Source organism: Salmo salar, chromosome 20, assembly GCF_965601325.2.
Source record: "Salmo salar chromosome 20, fSalSal1, whole genome shotgun sequence".
Taxonomy (NCBI): domain Eukaryota; kingdom Metazoa; phylum Chordata; class Actinopteri; order Salmoniformes; family Salmonidae; genus Salmo; species Salmo salar.
Window position 1 is genome coordinate 31,947,755 of NC_138310.1, and position 23,807 is coordinate 31,971,561.

The 23,807-nt window shown below is 41.3% G+C and overlaps 1 protein-coding gene across 2 annotated transcripts in view; it reads right to left on the reverse strand.

Annotated features, from left to right (window-relative positions):
- Positions 1-23,807, reverse strand: part of LOC106580456 (polypeptide N-acetylgalactosaminyltransferase 9) — a 141,142-nt gene that overhangs the window by 64,285 nt on the left and 53,050 nt on the right. The window contains exons 1-3 of one of the 2 annotated variants that reach the window (XM_014161544.3): positions 18,295-18,512; positions 15,919-16,116; positions 335-452 (exon numbers count right to left, since the gene is read on the reverse strand). In XM_014161544.3, coding sequence (XP_014017019.1) covers positions 335-452; positions 15,919-15,977 — 177 coding nt within the window. In that variant the 5' untranslated portion in view covers positions 15,978-16,116; positions 18,295-18,512. Of the gene's footprint in view, positions 1-334; positions 453-15,918; positions 16,117-18,294; positions 18,513-23,807 lie in introns of those variants that run through there. The other variant, XM_014161543.3, reaches the window with a different exon arrangement.

Below are 23,807 nucleotides of genomic sequence, written 5' to 3' on the forward strand. Positions count from 1 at the left end.
GGAAAATATATTTCATAAATAATTTCACCAGTGACTTCTAAGTGATCCGGCGCTACTGTACCTAATATTGGATTTGTAATGACTGCTATTGTGTTCCAGCACACTAACCTTTCCTTTCCATCTAGCAATCAGAACCCAAACCCACCAGCTTTAGCTGAATAGACTCATTAACAACCCCAACTTTTCTAATGGCATTTCTAACTACTTTGTTTGTGTGGTTATGATGTAATACCTTCATGTTGTAACTTCTCAAAAATAAATGTCTCCATTTGAGTATAGGAAAGGAATGTGGATGTATTTGATAAGCAAAATGAATTAGTGTTGTTGTACTCACCCGCATGCCAAGCTCAATGTTCTCGCCTCCATAGACTTCCATGCCAGGATCAAGGAGGCCGATCTCACCAAAGTATTTTCTGTCCACCACAAAGGAGCAGCCGATCATAGCTGGCGTCCTAGATGAAAAGAGAGAGCGAGAGAGAGGGGGAGAGGCGTTCAAAAACTGTGTTCATTCCCCTGTCATTGTCTTGATCAGCTTCAGTGACAAACCTTTATACACCCACTGTGCATTCTGTTGATTAGAGCCTTTACCAAAACAACAGGATTCATAATAATGTTTATAATCACTGCACACAAGGCAGTATGCACCCCGGGCTACATTGCAGGCCGATACACGATTGACTTGAATTTATTTAGTTTCCAAATCTATGCAGAATTAACCTTGAAAAACATTGAATAACAATGCATTTTATATGTGTTGCTATAAAAATAAATAACAGAGGACACCATTGTTTTCTCTTAATTTCATATTTGCATGTGAGGTACAAGTGTACTCAGACATGAATGTGTTTTGATAAATCTACATGTCTTTAGATATGCATATCTCCATGGGTGTCACTGTTAAAACATCAAAAGGACCAACTTCCAGAGACATCCTCATAATACAATGTAACTAAGTATACAATAAAGCTTTTCAAGAAAGATTGCTTTAGGGACATTTGAGGTGTATGAGGGGGAAGCTATGATGGGGACAATGTCCTCTAGTAAATATAGATGACACTGTCAGAAATGGCAGGAAGTTTCCCCTTGGAACACACACATGCCATGAGATAGCTGTCTGTGATGGCCTGAGGAGGATAGGATGGGTCACTCTTTTCCACTCCACCCTGCTCTCCCTCTCAAGGTCTCTAAAGTAGTTTTATTTCCGGGACTACTGTCACCACAGGCATGCTTTTACTGGCTTTACCCATGGAACTTTAAAGTGCTCTGTGACAAAGATTTCATACGTTATATAGAAATATAGTAGTCCATGTTGTGTGATGGCATGCATCGTTAAAAGGCTTCTTTTCAATCTGATCAGCGTTTAGCCGTTATTTACTGCAGCATTGTGCCTGCAGTTAGTACACCATACATGAACACGCAGAGTGGAGAGTGCAGTCCACTACGACTGGGCCTACAGTAAATTAGTGGAAGGAGGTTATTGGAGAGGAAGGATGAAGAGGAGACTCTATAATGATTTCATTGATAATATTCAAAATAATGTTGTTTTAGGGCTATCAAGGATGCTGTGCATGTATATATTTGTATGCATATAGTTGTGTTTAGACGATAACTGCAGTAGTTTCTTTTTCACAAAATAATCTGCTTGGAGTGTGCTTTTTGGAATTATTGTGGGGGAAGAAAGAAAGACACACACACACTCAAGAAACAACCTAAGCATGTCTAATTCTCTCATCAAAAATGCTTTGTCACCACTTCCTACTGCACAGTCAGTTCTCTATAGATATCTGGCAAAAAAGCTCCCTTTACCAATGTACACACTGCTTACACACTATCATCCTCTAGGGTTTTCACCTTCTATTCTTATGTTATTACGTTTTCAGACACTCTTTGTAACCTGACAAAGTTTATAAAAGAGACGTGTTTGCTTTTAAATTGAACATGCCCAAATATACTGCTCAAAAAATAAAGGGAACACTTAAACAACACAATGTAACTCCAAGTCAATCACACTTCTGTGAAATCAAACTGTCCACTTAGGAAGCAACACTGATTGACAATAAATTTCACATGCTGTTGTGCAAATGGAATAGACAACAGGTGGAAATTATAGGCAATTAGCAAGACACACCCAATAAAGGAGTGGTTCTGCAGGTGGTAACCACAGACCACTTCTCAGTTCCTATGCTTCCTGGCTGATGTTTTGGTCACTTTTGAATGCTGACGGTGCTTCCACTCTAGTGGTAGCATGAGACGGAGTCTACAACCCACACAAGTGGCTCAGGTAGTACAGCTCATCCAGGATGGCACATCAATGCGAGCTGTGGCAAGAAGGTTTGCTGTGTCTGTCAGCGTAGTGTCCAGAGCATGGAGGCGCTACCAGGAGACAGGCCAGTACATCAGGAGACGTGGAGGAGGCCATAGGAGGGCAACAACCCAGCAGCAGGACCGCTACCTCCGCCTTTGTGCAAGGAGGAGCAGGAGGAGCACTGCCAGAGCCCTGCAAAATGACCTCCAGCAGGCCACAAATGTGCATGTGTCTGCTCAAACGGTCAGAAACAGACTCCATGAGGGTGGTATGAGGGCCCGACGTCCACAGGTGGGGGTTGTGCTTACAGCCCAACACCGTGCAGGACATTTGGCATTTGCCAGAGAACACCAAGATTGGCAAATTCGCCACTGGCGCCCTGTGCTCTTCACAGATGAAAGCAGGTTCACACTGAGCACATGTGACAGACGTGACAGAGTCTGGAGATGCCGTGGAGAACGTTCTGCTGCCTGCAACATCCTCCAGCATGACCGGTTTGGCGGTGGGTCAGTCATGGTGTGGGGGGGCATTTCTTTGGGGGGCCGCACAGCCCTCCATGTGCTCGCCAGAGGTAGCCTGACTGCCATTAGGTACCGAGATGAGATCCTCAGACCCCTTGCGAGACCATATGCTGGTGCGGTTGGCCCTGGGTTCCTCCTAATGCAAGACAATGCTAGACCTCATGTGGCTGGAGTGTGTCAGCAGTTCCTGCAAGAGGAAGGCATTCATGCTATGGACTGGCCCGCCCGTTCCCCATACCTGAATCCAATTGAGCACATCTGGGACATCATGTCTCGCTCCATCCATCAACGCCACGTTGCACCACAGACTGTCCAGGAGTTGGCGGATGCTTTAGTCCAGGTCTCCCTCAGGAGACCATCCGCCACCTCATCAGGAGCATGCCCAGGCGTTGTAGGGAGGTCATACAGGCACGTGGAGGCCACACACACTACTGAGCCTCATTTTGACTTGTTTTAAGGACATTACATCAAGTTGGATCAGCCTGTAGTGTGGTTTTCCACTTTCATTTTGAGTGTGACTCCAAATCCAGACCTCCATGGGTGGATAAATTGGATTTCCATTGATTATTTTTGTGTGATTTTGTTGTCAGCACATTCAACTATGTAAAGAAAAAAGTATTTAATAAGATTATTTCATTCATTCAGATCTAGAATGTGTTATTTTAGTGTTCCCTTTATTTTTTTGAGCAGTGTACATGAGTGCGAAGGCAATCGGTCTCAGCTCTGAATAGCCATAGGTCTATTGTTGATGGGCAGAGAGCTTGAGGAAACAAGTACAGAAATGATTTCCAATATGGATCCACACGTCTGACACACTACCTGACCCTTTAGGCACTCTGTCCATTCATAGCAAAGTATCAATAACAGGACCGCAAATAGCAAACAGCACCTGCAATTTTTGCTGTTTGGTGACTCAGAATTCTTAAGCTCATGCTTAACATTATTTCTGGCACATTTTGGAAAGACAATTTATGTCTAACTGGCAATGCATAGTTCGGTTGTATGCAATTCAAATAGTGATAAGCAAAGTAGCATAGCCATATTGTCAGAACAGCCTGTTTGAAATCTTCCTTAAGAGGGCAAGGCTGATTCTTATCTTGTCTCTGCTGTCGCTCTTGGTTGGCTCCTGACATTGTGTGAAATTACAATCATATGCTAATATGCTTTAATGCCTCAACAAGAAGACAAATGGCCCATAAGTTCAGCAGTCACCTCCAGTGTTCAGACACAGCATTTTGGGTTATATGAATAATGAATTTAATCTCTTTATGACCTGATTTACCAAGTGTATGTTTTCGACCTTGCCCAGCCAAACACGTCTGGAGAAATATGACTGTTTCTGTGTGATGTAGAATATATTATATAACACTTTAATTGTGAACATATTAATTATGCAATAATACATGAGAGGCCATGTGTTATGGCATTTTTATCACAACGGGCTACCAGCGTTAAAAAGCAAGATTCTTTCTCAAACTATACATTTTTCAACAAAACGTGATGCTACATTCACTAACACTTGTTGTCCAGTGCAATCGTAGGTATTCTCTGGTCGTTAGTTCTATTCATATTGAATGCCATGTAAAGTAAAACTAACCAAGGCTGGTTGATAGTTCCAGAACTTTGCAGGTTGCTATGGTAAACAAAAATGGTTGCTATGAACTTCCTCCCTGCTAGCTAGCCAACAACACAGCTAACACAATCACTTCAGACTGAAGCTGGAAAGACAGCAAACTAGCTGCATTTTGTTTCGTTTTGCCTTTTTTTCTATTGAAATGTCTTTGAATATATCCATAAAAATTATGCTGATTCACGATTTCGACTGACTGTGAAAAGCTGGCTCTCTGTCTCCTCCGGACTTCCAACAATGTTTCACTTTTGAACAAAGTTGCAAATGTCAGAGATAATGTCTAGATGCTTTTTACAGTGGAGATCAAGTTTATAAATTGCATGGCTGGACAGTGCATTTGTAAAAGTAGTAGTAGTAGTGCGTTGCTAGGTAACGACCTAAAGGATGGCAAGTTTTATGAATGAGCAGCCATGTGTAAATTGTCTATTATAAAACTGCTTGTTTGGATCCTGGATGGATTGGATGATCAGCGTTCCAAGGCGTGCTGTAATGGTCATCATCATAGACACTCCTATGCTTGCTAACAGTTCCATCTGAAAATGAACACTGCGCCTCCATAAAAAAAAATATCATGGTAATTTTACTGTCCGAATCATCTCTTGTATTTATCTCAACACTCACATTATTTCCCCTTGCTTCCAGCTTAGCATTACGTTTGGTACAGCATGGTTAATATAGGCCTAGCTGTCTGCCTGCCTCAGAAACAATGTTTCACTTTTGAATTTCGATTTCTGTAGCTAGTACTGTACATAGAGTGAATGGTGCCCAGACCAGACAACTTATTTTTTTCTGAGCCAGTTGAAATCAAATCCAAGTAAATACTAATAGAAAAGAAGCTCAAACAAACGAAAATGCAGCAAGTGTACTGTCATTCCAGGTTAAAAGTTTGACGTGAGTGAATGAGTTAGCTGCAGTTGCCTAGTTAGCTAGTGTAACAGCATAGCTTCCATCCCTGTTCTCACCCCTACCTGGGCTCGAACTGGGGACCCTCTGCATACATCGGCAACAGCCACCCTCGAAGCATCGTTACCCATCGCTCCACAAAAGCAGAGGCCCTTGTAGAGCAAGGGGAACAACTATTTCAAGGTCTCAGAGCGAGTGACGTCACCAATTGAAATGTTATTTGCGCGCACCACCGCTAACTAGCTAGCCATTTCACATCGGTTACACTCACCCCCATTTTGACCTCCTCCTTTTCCGCAGCAACCAGTGATCCGGGTCAACAGCATCAATGTAACAGTATAGCTTCCGTCCCTCTCCTCGCCCCTACCTGGGCCTCGAACCAGAGACCCTCTGCACACATCAACAACTGCCCCCCATAAAGCATCATTACCCATCGCTCCACAAAAGCCTCAGCCCTTGCAGAGCAAGGGGAACAACTACTTCAAGGTCTCAGAGCGAGTGATGTCACCAATTGAAACGCTATTAGCTCGCACCCCGCTAACTAGCTAGCCATTTCACATCGGTTACACTAGCAAATAACAAGACATGTTTTCCAGCCTGCCTCGCAACCATTTTGGTTAGATCTGAAGACCAGTCCTTTTGCATAGCAACTATGCCAACATAATTAACGGGTCCCGTTTGGATCAGTTGGTAGAGCATGGTGTTTGCAATGCCAGGGTTGTGGGTTTGATTCCCACGGGGGACCAGTATGGCAGAAAAAAAAATATGTATGAAATGTATGCATTCACTACAGTAAGTCGCTCTGGATAAGAGTGTCTGCTAAATGACTAAAATGTTAATGACTAGGGTCGTGTCTGTAGCAACATGACCAAAAGTACTAACAACCAAATTTTTGTCTGGACTATCCACCTCATTTTGAAGTTGCTATGGGCAAAGCCAAAAAACGGAAGTGATGGATTTGACTTCCGCTGTACTGCTCTACTGCAGTACACCCGTGGTAAATTTGCTAGAGTAAATTATTTGAACGATTCAATTTATAGTGTGTAAAAGTCAAGTAAACAAGTGTAAGTGTTAATTGTATATGTATTTCATTCAAGTTCGCTAAAGTGCTAGACCTACAAGTGTAAGGTTCTGTATTTATTTTCTTAGTCAACCTTGTGTTCTGTTTCGTTGTGTTCTTCAGCGTAGCTCTGTCTTTTATTTTTGTTCATTGATTTCACCTGTGTTAGTTACTTACCTGGTCTCATCAGCTCATTTAGTTCAGTTCTTTCTGTTTGTGCCTTTGTGAGGTATTGTTCGTTTTGACTCTACTAAGCCTTTTCCTAGCTCGTTTGTGAGAACCTTCAGTCCTAGTTTTGATTCACCTGCCTGTTTGCCTACCTGTGTATGACCATTGCCTGCCTGTGACCACGATTCCTGATTTCTGCGAAGGCGAAGGCGAAATAAACACCTGCCTCGCTCTGCGTGTGAATCTACACCTTTTTATCCATGAGTATTCATTACAACAGGTAGTTATGTTGTGATAATTACGCTAGTTGTGTTGTGTAAGAGTTAAGGGCCATCCACCAAGCCTATAACGATAACTATAATGATCAACTAGGCTACATAACTATAAAACGTTGGTGAGCATCCACAGGAAGTTTATCGTTTTACAGTCCTGCACCTGTCAATCAACTGATCAACATATCCTATTGCACAGCTGCCTATTAATAAGGTGGTACCACAAGATAATTTATGACGTCACTAAGGCACAGATACTGGTTCAGTGTTTTCAGGGTGTGTTCATGGTCATAGTGACAACTGCAAATAATAATTCAATGTACATGTAGCCCTAATGAAAACTAACATAGCAACTTGTATTTAAATGTAGCAATTCAACAACAAACGCCCTTTAGCCTGCACATATTTTACGGAATGTCATTGCCTCATTGCTCAAGTGGTTTACAAGTGATTTCCATTTTTCTATTGGTTGTCTATTCCTTTGGGTATTTTTCTCTGTGCTCATCTAGGCTATGTCCTGTGCAACTATTTGTGATGCATCAGTGCAACAATGTTATCATAACCGGCCAAAAGTGATCACACCAATGAACTTTCTCTCCTCCCCGAAATTGATTTTCCATGCTGTAGGCAGGGGCGGAAATCCCGGGGGGGACGGGGGGGACACGACCCCCCCATCCTGGGAAAAATATGATTTGTCCCCCTCAATATATCACTGAAACATAACTATGTAATTTAAATAGTATTAATAATACGCAATGAAAGCAATTGTGCTGATTATAGACACTTAATAGCGCGTTTTTAAGTTTCAAAAGATTGCGACCCCGCCGCCCTTTGCCTCACAATGGTTTGATCCACTGCGAGTTCCTTAGCTTGCTACGTAACTGCCGTGAGGTTCATCCAGTCAATCGCGCACACACACACTAGCTGAATATGCAAAGCTAGTGCGCAAATATTAACTATTAAGCTAGCTAGTACCTATTCCATTTATGTGGCGTCGTCAAAGATGGAATCAGCATGCAGATGATGTAAGTTAGTGCTTCAAAGTCCCTGTGATAAGGTTAGCGATAAACTGAAGTCCAAACTGAACAGAACTACACTCTCATCTACCATTGTCTTAAATATGTTTAATGGTCTCGTTGCAAAAGCTAAATTATCGCAAGGGAACTTTTTTTATGTATTTTATTTCACCTTTATTTAACCCGGGTAGCAAAGATTATAGCAAACACCACTGAAACTGAATTGGTGCTCGCTAGCTTTGCAAATTCAGCTATTGTTGGAAGCCAGCCAATATGAGACAAACTATTAAAATTACAAAAGGTTGCAGCATATGTTGTGTAAATGGTGAACTCATACAGCTGTCAACTCTTGTCATTTTAATCCGTTTCACATTTGCTAGCTACCTTTTAGATCGAAGCCCATATAGAATGATAGAAGATGATAGAAGCCCATCTCCTACAGTAAATAACCTACACACTGTGTGTGTAGCCAGCCAGGTAGAAAAATGGCAGAAAAATAAAAGACGGACATCAGAGTATTTTTCAATACACCAAAACGCATAGTAAGAACCCTAGTAGCCTAATATCTCAAAGACTAGTTGATAAAATGTTCATAAGAAAGAAATGAAATTGTAATGGAAATGTTTCACAATGATGTCATTAGGCAGAGCAGGCAACAGATGGCACACAGACAGCAGAGTTGGGGACAGATATGCAGGGACAGACTGGCAGAGACAGGGAGTCTCAGGTAAGTTTGTTGAGTCTTTGTTTGGTAACATTATGAAAGGTTCTCAATTTTTTTGACTTGTAAAATAGGAACATAATTGGAAAATGCCATGGATACCCCCACTCTCAACTTAAACTGGTGACTGAACTAAGATTTGTTAAAGGCAATGGTATTGCTGTTGTGATTAGTTGTGTAGTTTTGGGTACCGGTAGTTAGGAGTACGGCAAACACCTTATTTCTTTGGTTCCTCAATATACATTTACCATATTACAATGTAGGCTATGTGTTACAGCACTACTTTTGGTGTCCCCCTCAGGAATTGCTCTTGAGAAATGTTCATGTAACTGTCCCCTCCAAAGTGGATATCAGATTTTCGCCCCTGGCTGTAGGCCTGTTTTACATTCGTCAATTAGTAAAAACAAGCCTGCTTCTTTCCCCGAATAGGCTATTAGGCTTAGTATTAAAAAAAGTATCAAAATAAATGGCCTCCAGCTTTTGCAGCCTATAGCTTTCCTGGGATTTCACAATAAGAGGAATGGCCTATTGCGGAGAGGGTTTGTAGCCTATAGCCTGTTACGCACAGGAATAACTGCACAGGAACCGCTGGAAGAGAGAGGCTTGTGATGTGTAGCCGAGGTAAGAAGCTAAATATTAGCTAGATATTAGGCTATTCGTTAATGGATATTTGGCCATTCGCTAAATATTAGGACTATAAGCTAAATATTTACCCGTCAAAGTGCAAGAAAAAAAAGTTAACAGTTGACGAAATGGCAAATCTGTACTGCGTTCCTCAAGGCTGTGCTCTGTGGTCCCCGGGCACGCAAAGTTCCCCTTTTGATTAGGCATAGGTCTACGTTTTTAAACCAGACAATTATTATACCTGGGCTACGACAACACAGTGCAACAAGGAATGTATTATTGTTATCAAGGGAATACACAATTATTGTCCATAGGTTGTAAACTACAGTGATGTAGGCGAATTTTAACAGCTCAAACGTCCTATTTAGTTTCATGCCGAAATAACTGCATATACCCACAGCCTAGGCCTGGTTATGCAACCATTTGGATCAGTTTGGGTTTATTCTCAACAGTTTAGAAGAACCAGCAATGTACCTTAGCAGGCCACTCATATGGTTTATTTCGTCAGGATGTATCCCAGTGTTAAGATAGGCCTACTATAGGAAAATGTGGGCTTCTCCTTTCCAACACCCCGCCCGTTCTTAGTACTGTAGCCTATATTACATTCAGCAAGCAAGAGCAAGCTTGCATCTCTCCTCCAATAGGCTATTAGTAGGCTAAAGAAAAAAGTTTGAATTAAGTGTCCAACAAGCTTTTGTAATCTGGCTTTTCCTGGGACTCTTCAAGATTTAAGAAGAATAACCGTGGCAGTGGAGAGGCCAGGTGCTTCATTGTGCAACAGAACAGAGACCGGCTTGAGATTTAACCTATAGCCTAAGTAAAAGCGTAAGCATATTAGACAATAATTTATAAGCTCAATGACAGGCTTGATACTGCAGTGAATATATTCAGTACATTTACACAGTGAAAGAAAAAAAAGTTAATCAGACAACGAAATCATAGGTAGTTACACATGTGCGCTCTTGAGGCAGCACCGGAAAAGCTACCATGTTTGAGTTTTTAGGGACAAGAAATGTATCCTACTTAGGCTACAACAACACAGTGTAATGAAGAATGATATTATTGTTTTCAAGTGGGTACAACACTCTAGTCTATGCTGTAAAGTGCAGGGTATAGCCTATGTAATAGTGGTGCGAGGGTCAGCTGTTTGTTCACCCACACCCGTCCACAATTGCTAAAAACCCATCCACAACCACTTACTGTATGTGATAAAGTGAAAATCTGAGGCCGGCACCAAGCCCTAACCTGCAAATATAGAAAATGCGCTATAGGCTACAGTCAAAGACTGCAGAACGAGTTTGTGAAAGGAGTGCAGGATAATGTTTTTGCCTGATTTAGATATGTTTCTGCTTATAATTTCCGACATTTTCGTAGGCTATATGTTAGTCGACTTGTCTGTAATTATATACATGTAGTTTGTATCGATAGACTATTGATTAGATACAATGTAATATATCTATAGAATGAATGCTTTAGTCTAGTTGTTGTGTTGCTACCATGTTGTTGTTATGTTGTGTTGCTACCATGCTGTGTTGTCATGTGTTGCTGCCTTGCTATGTTGTTGTCTTAGGTCTCTCTTTATGTAAGTGTTGTCATGTCTCTCTAGTTGTGATGTGTGTTTTGTCCTATATTTATATTGTATTTATTGTTTATTTTTAATCCCAGGCCCCGTACCCGCAGTAGGCCTTTTCCCCTTTGGTATCCCGTCGTTGTAAATAAGAATTTGTTCTTAACTGACTTGCCTCGTTAAATAAAGGTTAATTAAAAATAAATAAATAGTTGACATCGGTAAAGTTTTCTGTCATCTTTCGCGGTGCAAAGCCGTTTAGGGGCTGGGGAGAAAATAGAATAAAGCAACAACAACAAAAACACGATTTTCTGTGCAAAATGTCCAAATTACATCAGTTTGACCAGTTGTAAGGAAAAAGAAAGCCGTGAAAACAACTGAATGCGTTTCTCATAAGATTTCAGTTCGGCTTAGATGCATATTTTATTTGGTTAAAATACTATCAGCTTTTATGATGTTTTTATGATGAAGACAACACCTCTACAGATGGTATCTAACTGAACATTGCATTCTCTCAAGATGCAGAAAGAAAAAAAATCATATTTCTCCACTCCTGTTCCCAAGTCCAAATTTTGCCTACATTTGGTGTCTAATTTTTCAGAAAGAAATGCTTAATTCTGCAGGAGTTATTATGAAGGTTATAGCTCCATTTGCACTGGACTAGTATTACTAGAGAACGTTGGTTAGGTGTGTACTGTATTACCCCAGAATGTCCGTTATTCCAGAGGCGCAATATATTTGAATGATGTATTTGGCGATGTTCATTCCATTCGCACAAAACGTTTAACCAAAAGCATTCACTGTGAAAGTCCACACATGTAGGCCCTTCATATATAGGCTATGCGCAGCACTTTGTTCAATTTATCAATGAAATATTTTTTATTGCTGAACACCTGTCAAACTCAAAACACAGGGACGTTGACTCGCACGGGACTAGTATTTTCAGAGGACTTTGGAGTTTGCCAAAAAACAGTAGGTTATTCTGGTTAGTCAATGTCCAGATTTCAGATTCCATTTAACCCATCTAAACTGTAGGCTACAGTTCACTTGACATGCCATAGACCTATTTGAAGTCCCATCTTGAGACTGTCGAATTTGTATCGAGCCTCACAATCATCACACATAACATAGCCAGCACTGCTATCATCCTCTTTTACCACTTCACCAAATATTTTCCAAACATTACTTTTCTGGCCTTCCCTTCTCTATATTTTCAACTCTCCTTTTGCAGCTTTTGTCTTTTGGAATTAAACCGTTACAATGTCCTTTTTGCCTCTAGATTGATGTTAACTTCTTCTGCCCATTCCCAGAAGCATTATTTGGCGATTGGCTGTGTAGGCTATTTGAATAACCGCTCAAATGCCTGGCATCTACTGTAGCCTGCCTGATTGGGCAACCATTTGAATCCATTTTTTTCTCGGCAGTTTAGTTTAGGTCCAGTTTAGTTTAGGTCCAGTTTAGTTTAGGTCCAGTTTACTTTAGGTCCATGTTTAGGTAACATGCTGACCAGACCGCTCCAGTCGCATGGCCAGTGTTGCAACATACATGTTATTCAATTATTGCACCCACACTGCTCTGCGTTGCCAAGGGCTAAAATAGAAGTCAGTTCTATTTGTGACGCTGATCATGGTGCAAGTCCTGCCTCTCCCATGTCCTCATTGGTTTATAGAAGCAGATACCCACATACCATCTCCTCATTGGTTATACCCACATGGGTGATTGAAAGATGAACTGAGTTCGGTCTTGTTGTGGTAACTATGAAAGTTAGATGCCAATTGCCATATAAAGTCCAAAGAAGAAAAAGCCTGGAAGGAGGAGAGATGACTAGAAATGATTCGGTTGACCGTTTTATGTGTTGATTAATTGTAGGAGTAGAGGACCTTGTGCATTTCAGGTAAAATAACAACTCAACATTTATATCCCAGGCTCGCATATAAATTATGATAATGCGCGAGCCTCCTCTTGCCATTCCAGCCGTTCCTCCCAGTAACGCCGTTCCGCCTTCGCTGCCTCTATATCCTCCGGCGGGCGACGATACTCTCCCGGCCTTGTCCACGGTCCTGCCCCATCCAGGATTTCCTCCCAGTTCCATGACTCGACGTACCTCCTCCCACGCTGCTTGGTCTTCTTATGGTGGGTGGTTCTGTCACAGGTGTCGTAGTGAACAGACCAAGGCGCAGCGTGTTGAGTGCTCATCTTTTATTTTGAATGAAAAAAGCACTTCACAAAGAAAAACAAACGACAGCCAAACAGTTCTGTCAGGTATACTCACACACTAAACAGAAAGCAACCACCCACAAAACCCAAAGGAAAACAGGCTGCCTAAGTATGGCTTCCAATCAGAGACAACGAAAGACATCTGCCTCTGATTGGAAACCATACTCGGCCACACATGGAAAATGAAACATAGAAACAGAAAACTAGAACAAATTCCCCTAGAAACAAACCAACCACAAAACACACCAAACAACCCCCCTGCCACGCCCTGACCATACTACTAAGGCAAAATGACCCTTTTACTGGTCAGGACGTGACACCCCCTTTTTCCTCAAAATATAATGATGGTCATTATGGCCAAACAGTTCTATTTTTGTTCCATCAGACCAGAGGACATTTCTCCAAAAAGTACAATCTTTGTCCCCATGTGCAGTTGCAAACCGTAGTCTGGCTTTTTTATGGCGGTTTTGGAGCAGTGGCTTCTTCCTTGCTAAGTGGCCTTTCAGGTTATGTCGATATAGGACTTGTTTTACTGTGGATATAGATACTTTTGTACCAGTTTCCTCCAGCATTTTTACAAGGTCCTTTGCTGTTGTTCTGGGATTGATTTGCACTTTTCGCACCAAAGTACATTCATTTCTAGCAGACAGAACGTGTCTCCTTCCTGAGTGGTATGCCGGCTGCCTGGTCCCATGGTGTTTACACTTGCGTAATATTGTTTGTACAGAGGAACGTGGTACCTTCAGGCGTTTGGAAATTGCTCCCAAGGATGAACCAGACTTGTGGAGGCCTACAATTAGTTTTCTGAGGTCTTGGCTGATTTCTTTTGATTTTCCCATGATGTCAAGCAAAGAGGCACTGAGTTTGAAGGTAGGCCTTGAAATACATCCACAGGTACACCTCCAATTGACTCAAAGGATGTCAATTAGCCTATCAGAAGCTTCTAAAGCCATGAAATCATTTTCTGGAATTTTCCAAGCTGTTTAAAGGCACCGTCAACTTAGTGTATGTAAACTTCTAACCCACTGGAATTGTGATACAGTGAATTATAAGTGAAATAATCCGTCTGTGAACAATTGTTGAAAAAATGACTTGTATTATGCACAAAGTAGATGTCCTAACCGACTTGCCAAAACTATAGTTTGTTAACAAGAAATTTGTGGAGTGGTTGAAAAACAAGTTTTAATGACTCCAAACTAAGTCTATGTAAACTTCCGACTTCAACTGTAAGTGGACATTATAAAGAGACATATTGTTTCGAATAAAACAATGACCAGTTTGGGTCGCAGTTGCTAGCTATTTATTTAGCAAGATAAAAACACGGAGCCTAACGTTACCTAGCCATTGATTAAATTAAATTGTCTTCATTGTCTTCGCTTATGCCTGCCCATACCATAACCCCACCGCCACCATGGGGCACTCTGGTCACAAAGTTGACATCAACACACCGCTCGCCCACACGACACAATACACGTGGTCTGTGGTTGTGATGACCTACTGCCAAATTCTCTAAAATGACATTGTAAGCGGCTTATGGTAGAGAAATGAACATTCAATTCTCTGGCAACAGCTCTGGTGGACATTCTGGCAGTCAGCATCCCAGTTGCACACTCCTTCAAAACTTGAGACATCTGTGGCATTGTGTTGTGTGACAGAACTGCACATTTTAGAGTGGCCTTTTATTGTCCCCAGCACAAGGTGCACCTGTGTAATGATCATGCTGTTTAATCAGTTTCTTGATATGCCACACCTGTCAGGTGGGTGGATTATCTTGGCAAAGGAGAAATACTCACAACCATGGATGTCAACAAATCTGTGCACAAAATTTGATATAAATAAGCTTTTTGTGCGTATGGAAAATGTTGGGTATCTTTTATTTCAGCTCATGAAACATAGGACCAACACTTTACATGTTGCATTTATATTTTAGTTCAGTGTACATATTTGCAGAAATCCATTCAGGTGTATTTTGTGGCTTTGGCAAACGTGTGCTAGTGATCTAAAGTCAAGCTGTTGCTACTGCGTGTAAACACACAGTCCAGTTCAAAGTGAATGATGGCAGGCCCATGTGGCACATGGCTTCTTTGCATAAAGACCTACTGTAGGTCTGATTGGCTATGGCACACCGGTCTCCGAAGACTCTGGTCCTGGTCAGGACAGATGTTTTAATTAGGTTTGATTTGCTGCAGTGTCTATTAATTGTCCAAATGCATGGCCGCTATAGAATTTTCACAAATGACTTACCATACGTCATTCCCAAACATTCTGAGAATTTATGAAAATGTGAAAATGACCATATCCAAGTGCTCGCTTGTCAGAAAATTTAAAAAAAAAACGTAAAAAACAAAGGTGTCATATTCTTTCTGGGGGTGTATGTGAACAGATTTCTTGTTGTTAAAATGCTGTCAGTTCCACTTTAAGTATATCATGAGCAGAATAGGCTCTAATTATGGGAATTCCAAATCACCCGTTGTATAAAAATACATAAAACATGATTTACCTGAGGCCCCTAGGTGAATAATTATGGTAATAATCATAAATTCTATGATTACAGTGATGATATTGCTTCCATACAGTAGAGAACCAACCCAATAAACACAGTTGTGTAAACTAGAGTAATGTACAACGCTCACCCACTGTATGTAAAAACACAAATTACCCAATATTCAAGGCTTCCTCTCGTGCACCGCACGCATCAATATTAAGATATTTATTATTTTAATTAGATACTTTTTTCAATAGAGATGTTCCCTGTTGGTTGTTTGGCCTATACACTTGTTCCAAAGACCTATAGAGCCATATAGTTGATGGCTCTAACAATGTACAAGTAATATCCGGGACCTAGCTATCCATATTTCATCAAAGATCCTCATCTATAATGGAGTGGGTGCTCAGCTATGGTGAGGGGTGTTACCTGATGGGAGCTGTCTCATCGCCCTTGTCCAGCCACTCCTGAGGGGGGATGATGTACATGCACCACAGGCCCCAGTTGTAGCCATGGGCCGCGTTAGCGTATTGCTGCACCTCGAATGTGTTGAACTTGATGTTGTCGATGGCCGGGAGGATGATCCGGGTGTGGTCCTCCTTCACCCTGGTCAGAATAGGCTCCGCCCTTAGTTAAGAGAAGAGACAGACATCAGGGATGAGCTACTGTACTGTGACACTGTCATAGAATAGTTTTCTCAAGCACAACCATCAAACAAACATCCATCAACATACCTTTAGGTGGGTAAAACAGTAAGGAAATAAATTTAATACATATGCCCAGCAATAAAAAAGCAGTGTTGGCTCCCTTTAGCTACTATTTCCCATGTACAGGGTTGCCAGTGATCCTCAATAAAAATCCTTTCTCCAAAAGCCTGCCAGTCCTCTACAGTGGGTCGTGCTCTAGGGTGTTGTTTGGCACATTCTGTGTCAGAGTACATCAAGCAGTGAGAAGAAGTCTCGGTGTTGGTGTCCCCAGGTCATTGAAGTGGCTGGCTACAGAGTTGATGTGTTTGTTTCCTTTCTTTCCTACTCCTTTGGCCTAAGGCATGCATGCTGATACCGTTAGGTAGATGGTATGGGAATAATCCAGGGTCGCTGTCAATTATTTAGCCATACTGTCAGCCCTGGCTATATTTTGATCATCTGTCTAATGTCGGAAGGTCTGCTTCAGTACAGTTTTAGAGCAAATATCCATACCGAGAAGCATTATTCTCAATCTGAGAGGAGGCTGCAATTACAACTCATAATTAAGGTAACTCTTAAAAATACCCTCTCCCTTATCTCTCCATTCTCATCCTCTATCTCTCTCGCCACCTTTTCTTAAACTCTCTATCCTCTTCTCTCTTGCTTCCTCCCCTTTCTCTCCATTTCTTTAAAACCAAGCCCATTTATCTTCCAAAAGCAGAATTATTCTTCATCACATCAAGGTAGTGGAAAGAGTGCAGGGGAATGGATCCAAATGGAGCTATAAGTGGGTTTGCCAGTAAAAATGACTGACAGAGGCACTACTTAGTAAAAGCAATCATTTAATAACAGTGGAGTGATTGTAAAAAGCTTCCCATCTCATTGAGAAAGATTGGCATATGAGAGACCTGGGCCTCTACTTACTTTAAGGCATAATGGCAATGATAAAAGTCTGTGTGGGAGAGGGTTTGAGTTCACCATCTGCTGTTGGAAAGTTGGTTGGTATCCAGGTAAAGAAAGGTGTTGATGAACCAAATTGTCTGACAAACATTATTTACCATATGTGCTTTGAAGTCAAACTGGAATGATGAAAACAGTCAAACTTGAATGACGAAAACATAATAATTGAAGGGTGATAAAGAATATTGCAATACTACCTAATATTGTCAAGTAACACTTTGAAATTAATTGAAAATGACTGCATTAAGATTCATTAACTCTAGGATTTGTGTATAGCCCCCCCCCCCGAACAACCCCCCAGTAATTTCTGCGCTATCTATTGACATTGATATGTCATTTCTCAGCCACTACTAAATATAGATTTCATTCTGCTTAGAATGAGTAGGCTGTGTTTTAATTCCATAAACAACCTTCTGTAAACTTCGCATTGCCATGTGCCTAACATGGATAGGCAAGGATGAATACAATCTCACATGCTGAGATGTTGCTGATGTTAGATCCTGTATGCATTCTCTAACCTTGAGGACCCAGAACCCCCTTCTTCTCCAGTACACACCATCAGCCATTCATCTTCCCTTGTCCTTCAGAGTCTAGGGTACAGTAGCACCCCAGAGGTAGCTAGCAGCATGCTCAACACTAGCTACCTCAATAGGTACCTCAGGGATCCCAGTGTTGATGAGGGAGAAGACAAGGCATAGAAACAATGAGGGATCAGGTTTGACTGATGATGCTTGTCATTTTCCCCCTCTGATCTTCCTATCTTTTCATATGTACCATCACCGGGAGGGTTATTCACCGACATCTGTCCAGATTCAATCTGGTTTCATATTCAAATAGTGTTTTTTCCCTCAGCGATGACTCATGTAATATTGTGAATACATTGTGGCAATAGGTCTTGCCATTAGTTGTTATTCTAGAGCTTCTCTCATTTTATTCCTACCTTGCCTGGTTTCAAGCCTTTTTCAAAAAATGTACAGACGTTTTGGAAAAACGGATTATTGTATCTGTTGTTTATTTCCATGATTGGATTTATTGAATGTCTACATGCTACAAAATAAACAGCCATGCGTGAGTTTTTAACACACTCAAAACCAATTAAAAGATTGTCTAATATTACGATCAACACTGATTTTCCCAACCTAAGCAAAGTCACACACACCTGGGGTCGTGGAGCGTCAAATGGCAGGATAAAAATCTGCTCAATCTCTATCTGTGTGTACTTGAGTCTACATGCCACCTTCTGAGGATGGCTCCTCTCCCTATCTGTCCTACCTTTGTCCTCTGTACAGAGTCCAGAACGCAGGCCGTGTGAGATTACGACTACATTTTTCCAGATTAATGGAATTCCTGTTTGAAAAGTTTCTCAAGCACGGATTTATCAGATAATGGGATCTAGCTTCATTCATAACCATACACCCACAGAACTGCAGGCGCCAAGTGCCTAAAATAGGATCAGTTTAATTTGTTTGCAGGCCAAATGTAGCAGAACATGTAAGTTGCCCGTGCAGAAAGCACAGGGAATTTCATTGTGACATACTTTAGCTTCCATTTATGAGATCATTAACGCTGAGTGTGTGTGCATTCATGTTTCTGTGTGTGTTTGTTTTTTGTGAGAGAGAGAGAAAGATAGTGTGTGTGTGTGTGCGGGCATCTCAGACTTCATCGCTTCCGGTCATGTTCTAACACAGGGATGGGCAACTTTGATGGGGGTGGGGGCCACAAAAAAGCTGAACTCATCATGAGGAGCCACAGTGGCTCGTGGGTCTGCGTATCAATGGCCCCCACCCCAGTCAGTAATTCGACCATGCTTACTGCAAGTTTAGATAGCTGGGCACTAGACTAATTTACCAATCTAAACGTGCTAATTGAGTGACTGCCGATGCACAATCAAATTTAGAAATTGCACCTTGTGTATTCTGTTATTCTAACTCTCAACAGTAAGTTGAGATCCCGACTGAGTTCCTAATTTAGGGTGAAATTGGTCCGCAGGCCTATAAAAGGGGGGCCGCGGGCCGCCAGTTGTCCATCCCTGTTCTAGCACATTAAGACTGTACACTGTGCACAGATCTTAGACTATCCAGTCTTCAGAGTTGTTTCTTTGGATAAATAATGCTTGAATCTGTAGCAAAAATATCAATATTATATACTAATCCTGTAGAAATGACTGCTCCAGATGAAAGGTAGGGAAGGTAATTCACACTGAATTTAAAGTTACAGTGAAATAGATTTTGCCAATATCCTGATAGATTCTTGATATTACTTTGTATGTTTTCAGTTTACCTGGTAGGTATACAGTATAGGCTTGGGGGCTAAGGCTGATTTGATAGCGCTGTTGTATTAGCAGCATAAATCTCTGTCTATTCTGTATTTTTGGATGCCTGCCTGGTGTGTGGTCTGTGAAGCACTCACTGTGTAAGCGTTTATACCATCCTTCTCTTTTCATGATGGATAAACACTGAACCAAGACCAGTCAGTCAGAGCGAGGGGGAAAGAAAAGGCATGTTTCACTTTAGCTCAGAATTCAAAATAATACTTGTAGTAATAGACCTGCACAGCGCAGGAACACTGAGTTCATTATATCCATTAAAAGCAGGAGCACCGGAACTGGCAGTGGGAATCCAGGCCCAGCCAATCAGGGTGGCTATTATTGTTTTTATATATTTTCTTTGTAGCCTATTCGCCAATAATGAAATAGGTCCACTTGATTCAGCTGCCCAGAATGCCCTGCATTCCCATTTTAAACAATTTTATTAGTGTGAAGATACCACCTCTGCCTACCGGGTGGGCCCAGAGAGCTAAATCAGGTGCACCTGTAGTCATACCGCTGGCCAATTGGATAACTTAGATCACTGTGTCTACAGCAGCTTCCATGAGCCCACAGCAAAGCTGCGTTTTTCTGGATTTTTTTGTTGTTATTCTGTCTCTCACTGTTCAAATAAACCTACCATTAAAATTATAGACTGATCATTTCTTTGCCAGTGGGCAAACTTACAAAATCAGCAGGGGATCAAATACCTTTCCTTCACTGTAGGGTAGGTAATGCTTTTATGATAATTTAATGATGATTTGAGTGCCTACATTTTGTCCCACAAACATTTTTGCTGGCTGTGCCATCAACAGATTTCTGCCTATGCCACTGATTAAAAGTGATTCATTTCCATGCTTTGAGAAATATGTCAGAATACTTTTTAATTGTTTCGCACATTTAACTACATGGTATAAGGTCTGTGTGTTGCCATCTATCCCATTTGCTTTGTTTGGAAAACAAGTGTTTAGTTCACAAATTTGTCTAAGTTAAGCACCTAATTGAATTCTGTTTAAATATATAAAACATTTCTGAACTACGAATGCAACGAATGGAAAGCACACAATCCAAACCAGTTGAGAGGTCCTTGGAAGAGGTTGGAACAGTCATATTGCTCGTTTCTCTTTTATTGGTCCTATTTTCCATTCCCTGAACTCAATCTGAATCCTGGGAAATGGTGGGATCACAAGGTGCAGCAGCATCACAGCCCCATCAAAGCGTGGGGTTGTGAGCCGTGCTTTTCATTACAGCCATGCAGCCAACATCCAACACCCACAACCTCTAATCTCCCCCACACACTCAGCAGGCACACATACACACATAGCGCTCGCATGGACTATTCATTAATCATTAATAACCTGAGATTGCAATGGTGCAGAATTTAAAAAAAATATATACATTTATCTGAGGCTCTCCCTGTGAGTTTAGAGTTCAAGAGGCGTGGATGCTTATTACAACCCTGCTGTATTTCCACCACATTAATTGTATTTACTAAACAGAAAAATTGAGCTTAGTGGGATTAGAACGTTCGCCTCGGAATGAATGACCCTGTTTCTCAGCCTTGGATGTATAGTTGTACTGGAATGGCTTCAGAGGGAGGAAATGGATTGTGCACATATTTAGATGACACAAAATAATGCAATGATATAACATCCTGTAAAACTGAATGTAAATATGTTCCATCCATTCCATTTCTGAAAACTATTCACATGAGAACTATCCACACTTATATAAACCAAGTATGATGCAATTATATCTAACTATCCTATAAATCCCAAAATGTGTATAATCAATTGCATACTAGACTCAATCATGGACACTCTTACTGACAGTTGTGGCTGCTTTGCGTGATGTATTGTTGTCTCTACCTTTGTGCTGTTGTCTGTGCCCAATAATGTTTGTACCTTGTTTTGTGCTGCTACCATGTTGTGCTTCTGCCATGTTGTGTTGCTACCATGTTGTTGTCATGTGTTGCTGCTTTGCTATGTTGTTGTCTTAGGCCTCTCTTTTTGTAGTGTTGTGTTGTCTCTCTTGTCGTGATGTGTGTTTTGTCCTATATTTTATTTTTATTTTTTAATCCCAGCCCTAGTCCCCGCAGGAGGCTTTTTGCCTTTTGGTAGGCCGTCATTGTGAATAAGAATTTGTTCTTAACTGACTTGCCCAGTTAAATAAAGGTTAAATAAAAAAATAAAATACAAAGGGTACAACTAGACAGCTTCTTGGCTTCAGAATGCCAGCAGGTTCACTTGGCTAAACAAACTGGATGCCTGGGTATGCACTAGTAGTTTTTACAAGGTCATTCACTGTGTCTCATGACAAAAAGGCAGGGGAACAATCCATCTCACTTATTACTGTAGTATGTGCCATATTGCATAGTCATATGATGATGACTACAGGGGCTTGTGACTAATGAATGTACACATCTAAGGTTGCGGGCTAGCAGAACAATACACCACATACATTCAACAAATTTGTAATGTTTTTTCCCCCTATTCCCACTGAAATATAATCTATTATACTCAGCTCTGTGCACACATACTGTATAAGCACACTCACCGTTGAAGTGGGGAAAAATGGTCTGTATGCAACACAAAACCTGTTTCCTACAAGAATGTAGTGGCTGATGCGTTTCATCTCATATACAGTATCTATGTTTTTTAACATACCACAGCTTCTTCAATAGAATCAGTGGGATCCAAGTGCACAGCTGTACTTTTCAGAAATATAGAGTCATGCAAAGCAAATGCACGGCTGCCGTATCGAACAGAAGCCACACTTTAAATGTAGAGTGTGAGTGTGAGTGTATGCGTGCGTGCGGCGTGAGTCATGAAGGCAGCAAGTGAGCTAACTCAAAGGATAATTTTGATAGATCCCTGCATGTAAAACAGGGGAGCGAACATCAGAAACAATGAGGGTGGACCCGTGGAGGTGAAAGGATGGTGAGGGGGCGGAAAAGCACATCCATTTTTTAACAGGACCAGATGGGGGAACAGATGAGGGAACCACCAGGGTATCAATTATCATCACCCACTCCAACTCCTGATGAAACCAACCAACTCCCCGGCTGGCTGGCTGGCAGAGACACCCTGTGGGTTTGGAGTGTCCATTAAGTTCTCACTAAAAGCACTCCTGGGCGAGAATCAAGGTACATGAGATCCTCCTCTGCCCAGAGGTCAAAAGGATGACAGTGATGAATGATTAGCGGATCAGATCACAGTAGATGGACTGTCTGTGGCAATATGTGATTTGGTTTGATTTTGGATGATACTATCTGTGCTCATATTTGTGTATGTCTTTTTCAGCTTTGATGCTGTGTGTTGATTTATTATAGTCAAATCTGTGTTAGAATCACACAGTTGTTTATTCATAAGTAGGGAGGAGGAAACCAGGACTTCCTGACCACGTGACCTGACTTGGTAAATCTAGTCAGACCACGTGACCTGACTTGGTAAATCTAGTCAGACCACGTGACCTGACTTGGTAAATCTAGTCAGACCACGTGACCTGACTTGGTAAATCTAGTCAGACCACGTGACCTGACTTGGTAAATCTAGTCAGACCACGTGACCTGACTTGGTAAATCTAGTCAGACCACGTGACCTGACTTGGTAAATCTAGTCAAACTCTAAGCTTTATTCATAACACGATAGAATTCAATACTCTTCAACAATATATTTAACCACAATTTTATTGAAGTGATAAGTAAATATATTCTGCAAATATTTGTCATCTTCTTTTCCCTTTCTGGCTGATGTTTCAGTTATGAAGCAACGGCGGTATCTTGTTAGGTGAAGTGACTGAGCTACAGCCAGGGAGGCAGACAAACAATTTATTACCCAAACCTTTGGTTCCAGCCCTCCCCCAGCTTCCCCAGGAACACACCACACACTCTACGTCTTGAAAAGACTGACAGGATGACAGGCTCAAATTAGGTGCCAATTACAAGGCACTTGAGTGACTTGTTTGGTGGTAAGCATAGGTGCCAGCCAGACATTGGGTTGAGACCCCCTTAAGTAATTTCCATCATGCTTATAACACTAAAGCCTAAGGCTGGAGGAGGGTGAAACAATGTGGCAAAAACATCGTTTAATCTGTTATCTCTTATTTCATTGTCCCACCACCGTAAAAACATGGCTTAGGCTTATTTCTGCGACTTACACTACAGTACAGTACAGGTAACATAATTGAAACTCAAACAGTGTCTTTTCTATTGGCCATTAGTCACAGTTCAGAAGTGATGAGTTTGAACCTCAGGAAAAGCTTATTAACTGTTCTAACTAATTCAAAATGGAGGTCATGTTCCCGGAATGTGCTGCCTCAGTAACAATTCTTCGTAGCGTAAGCACAGTTTAGCTGACGCTTAATCA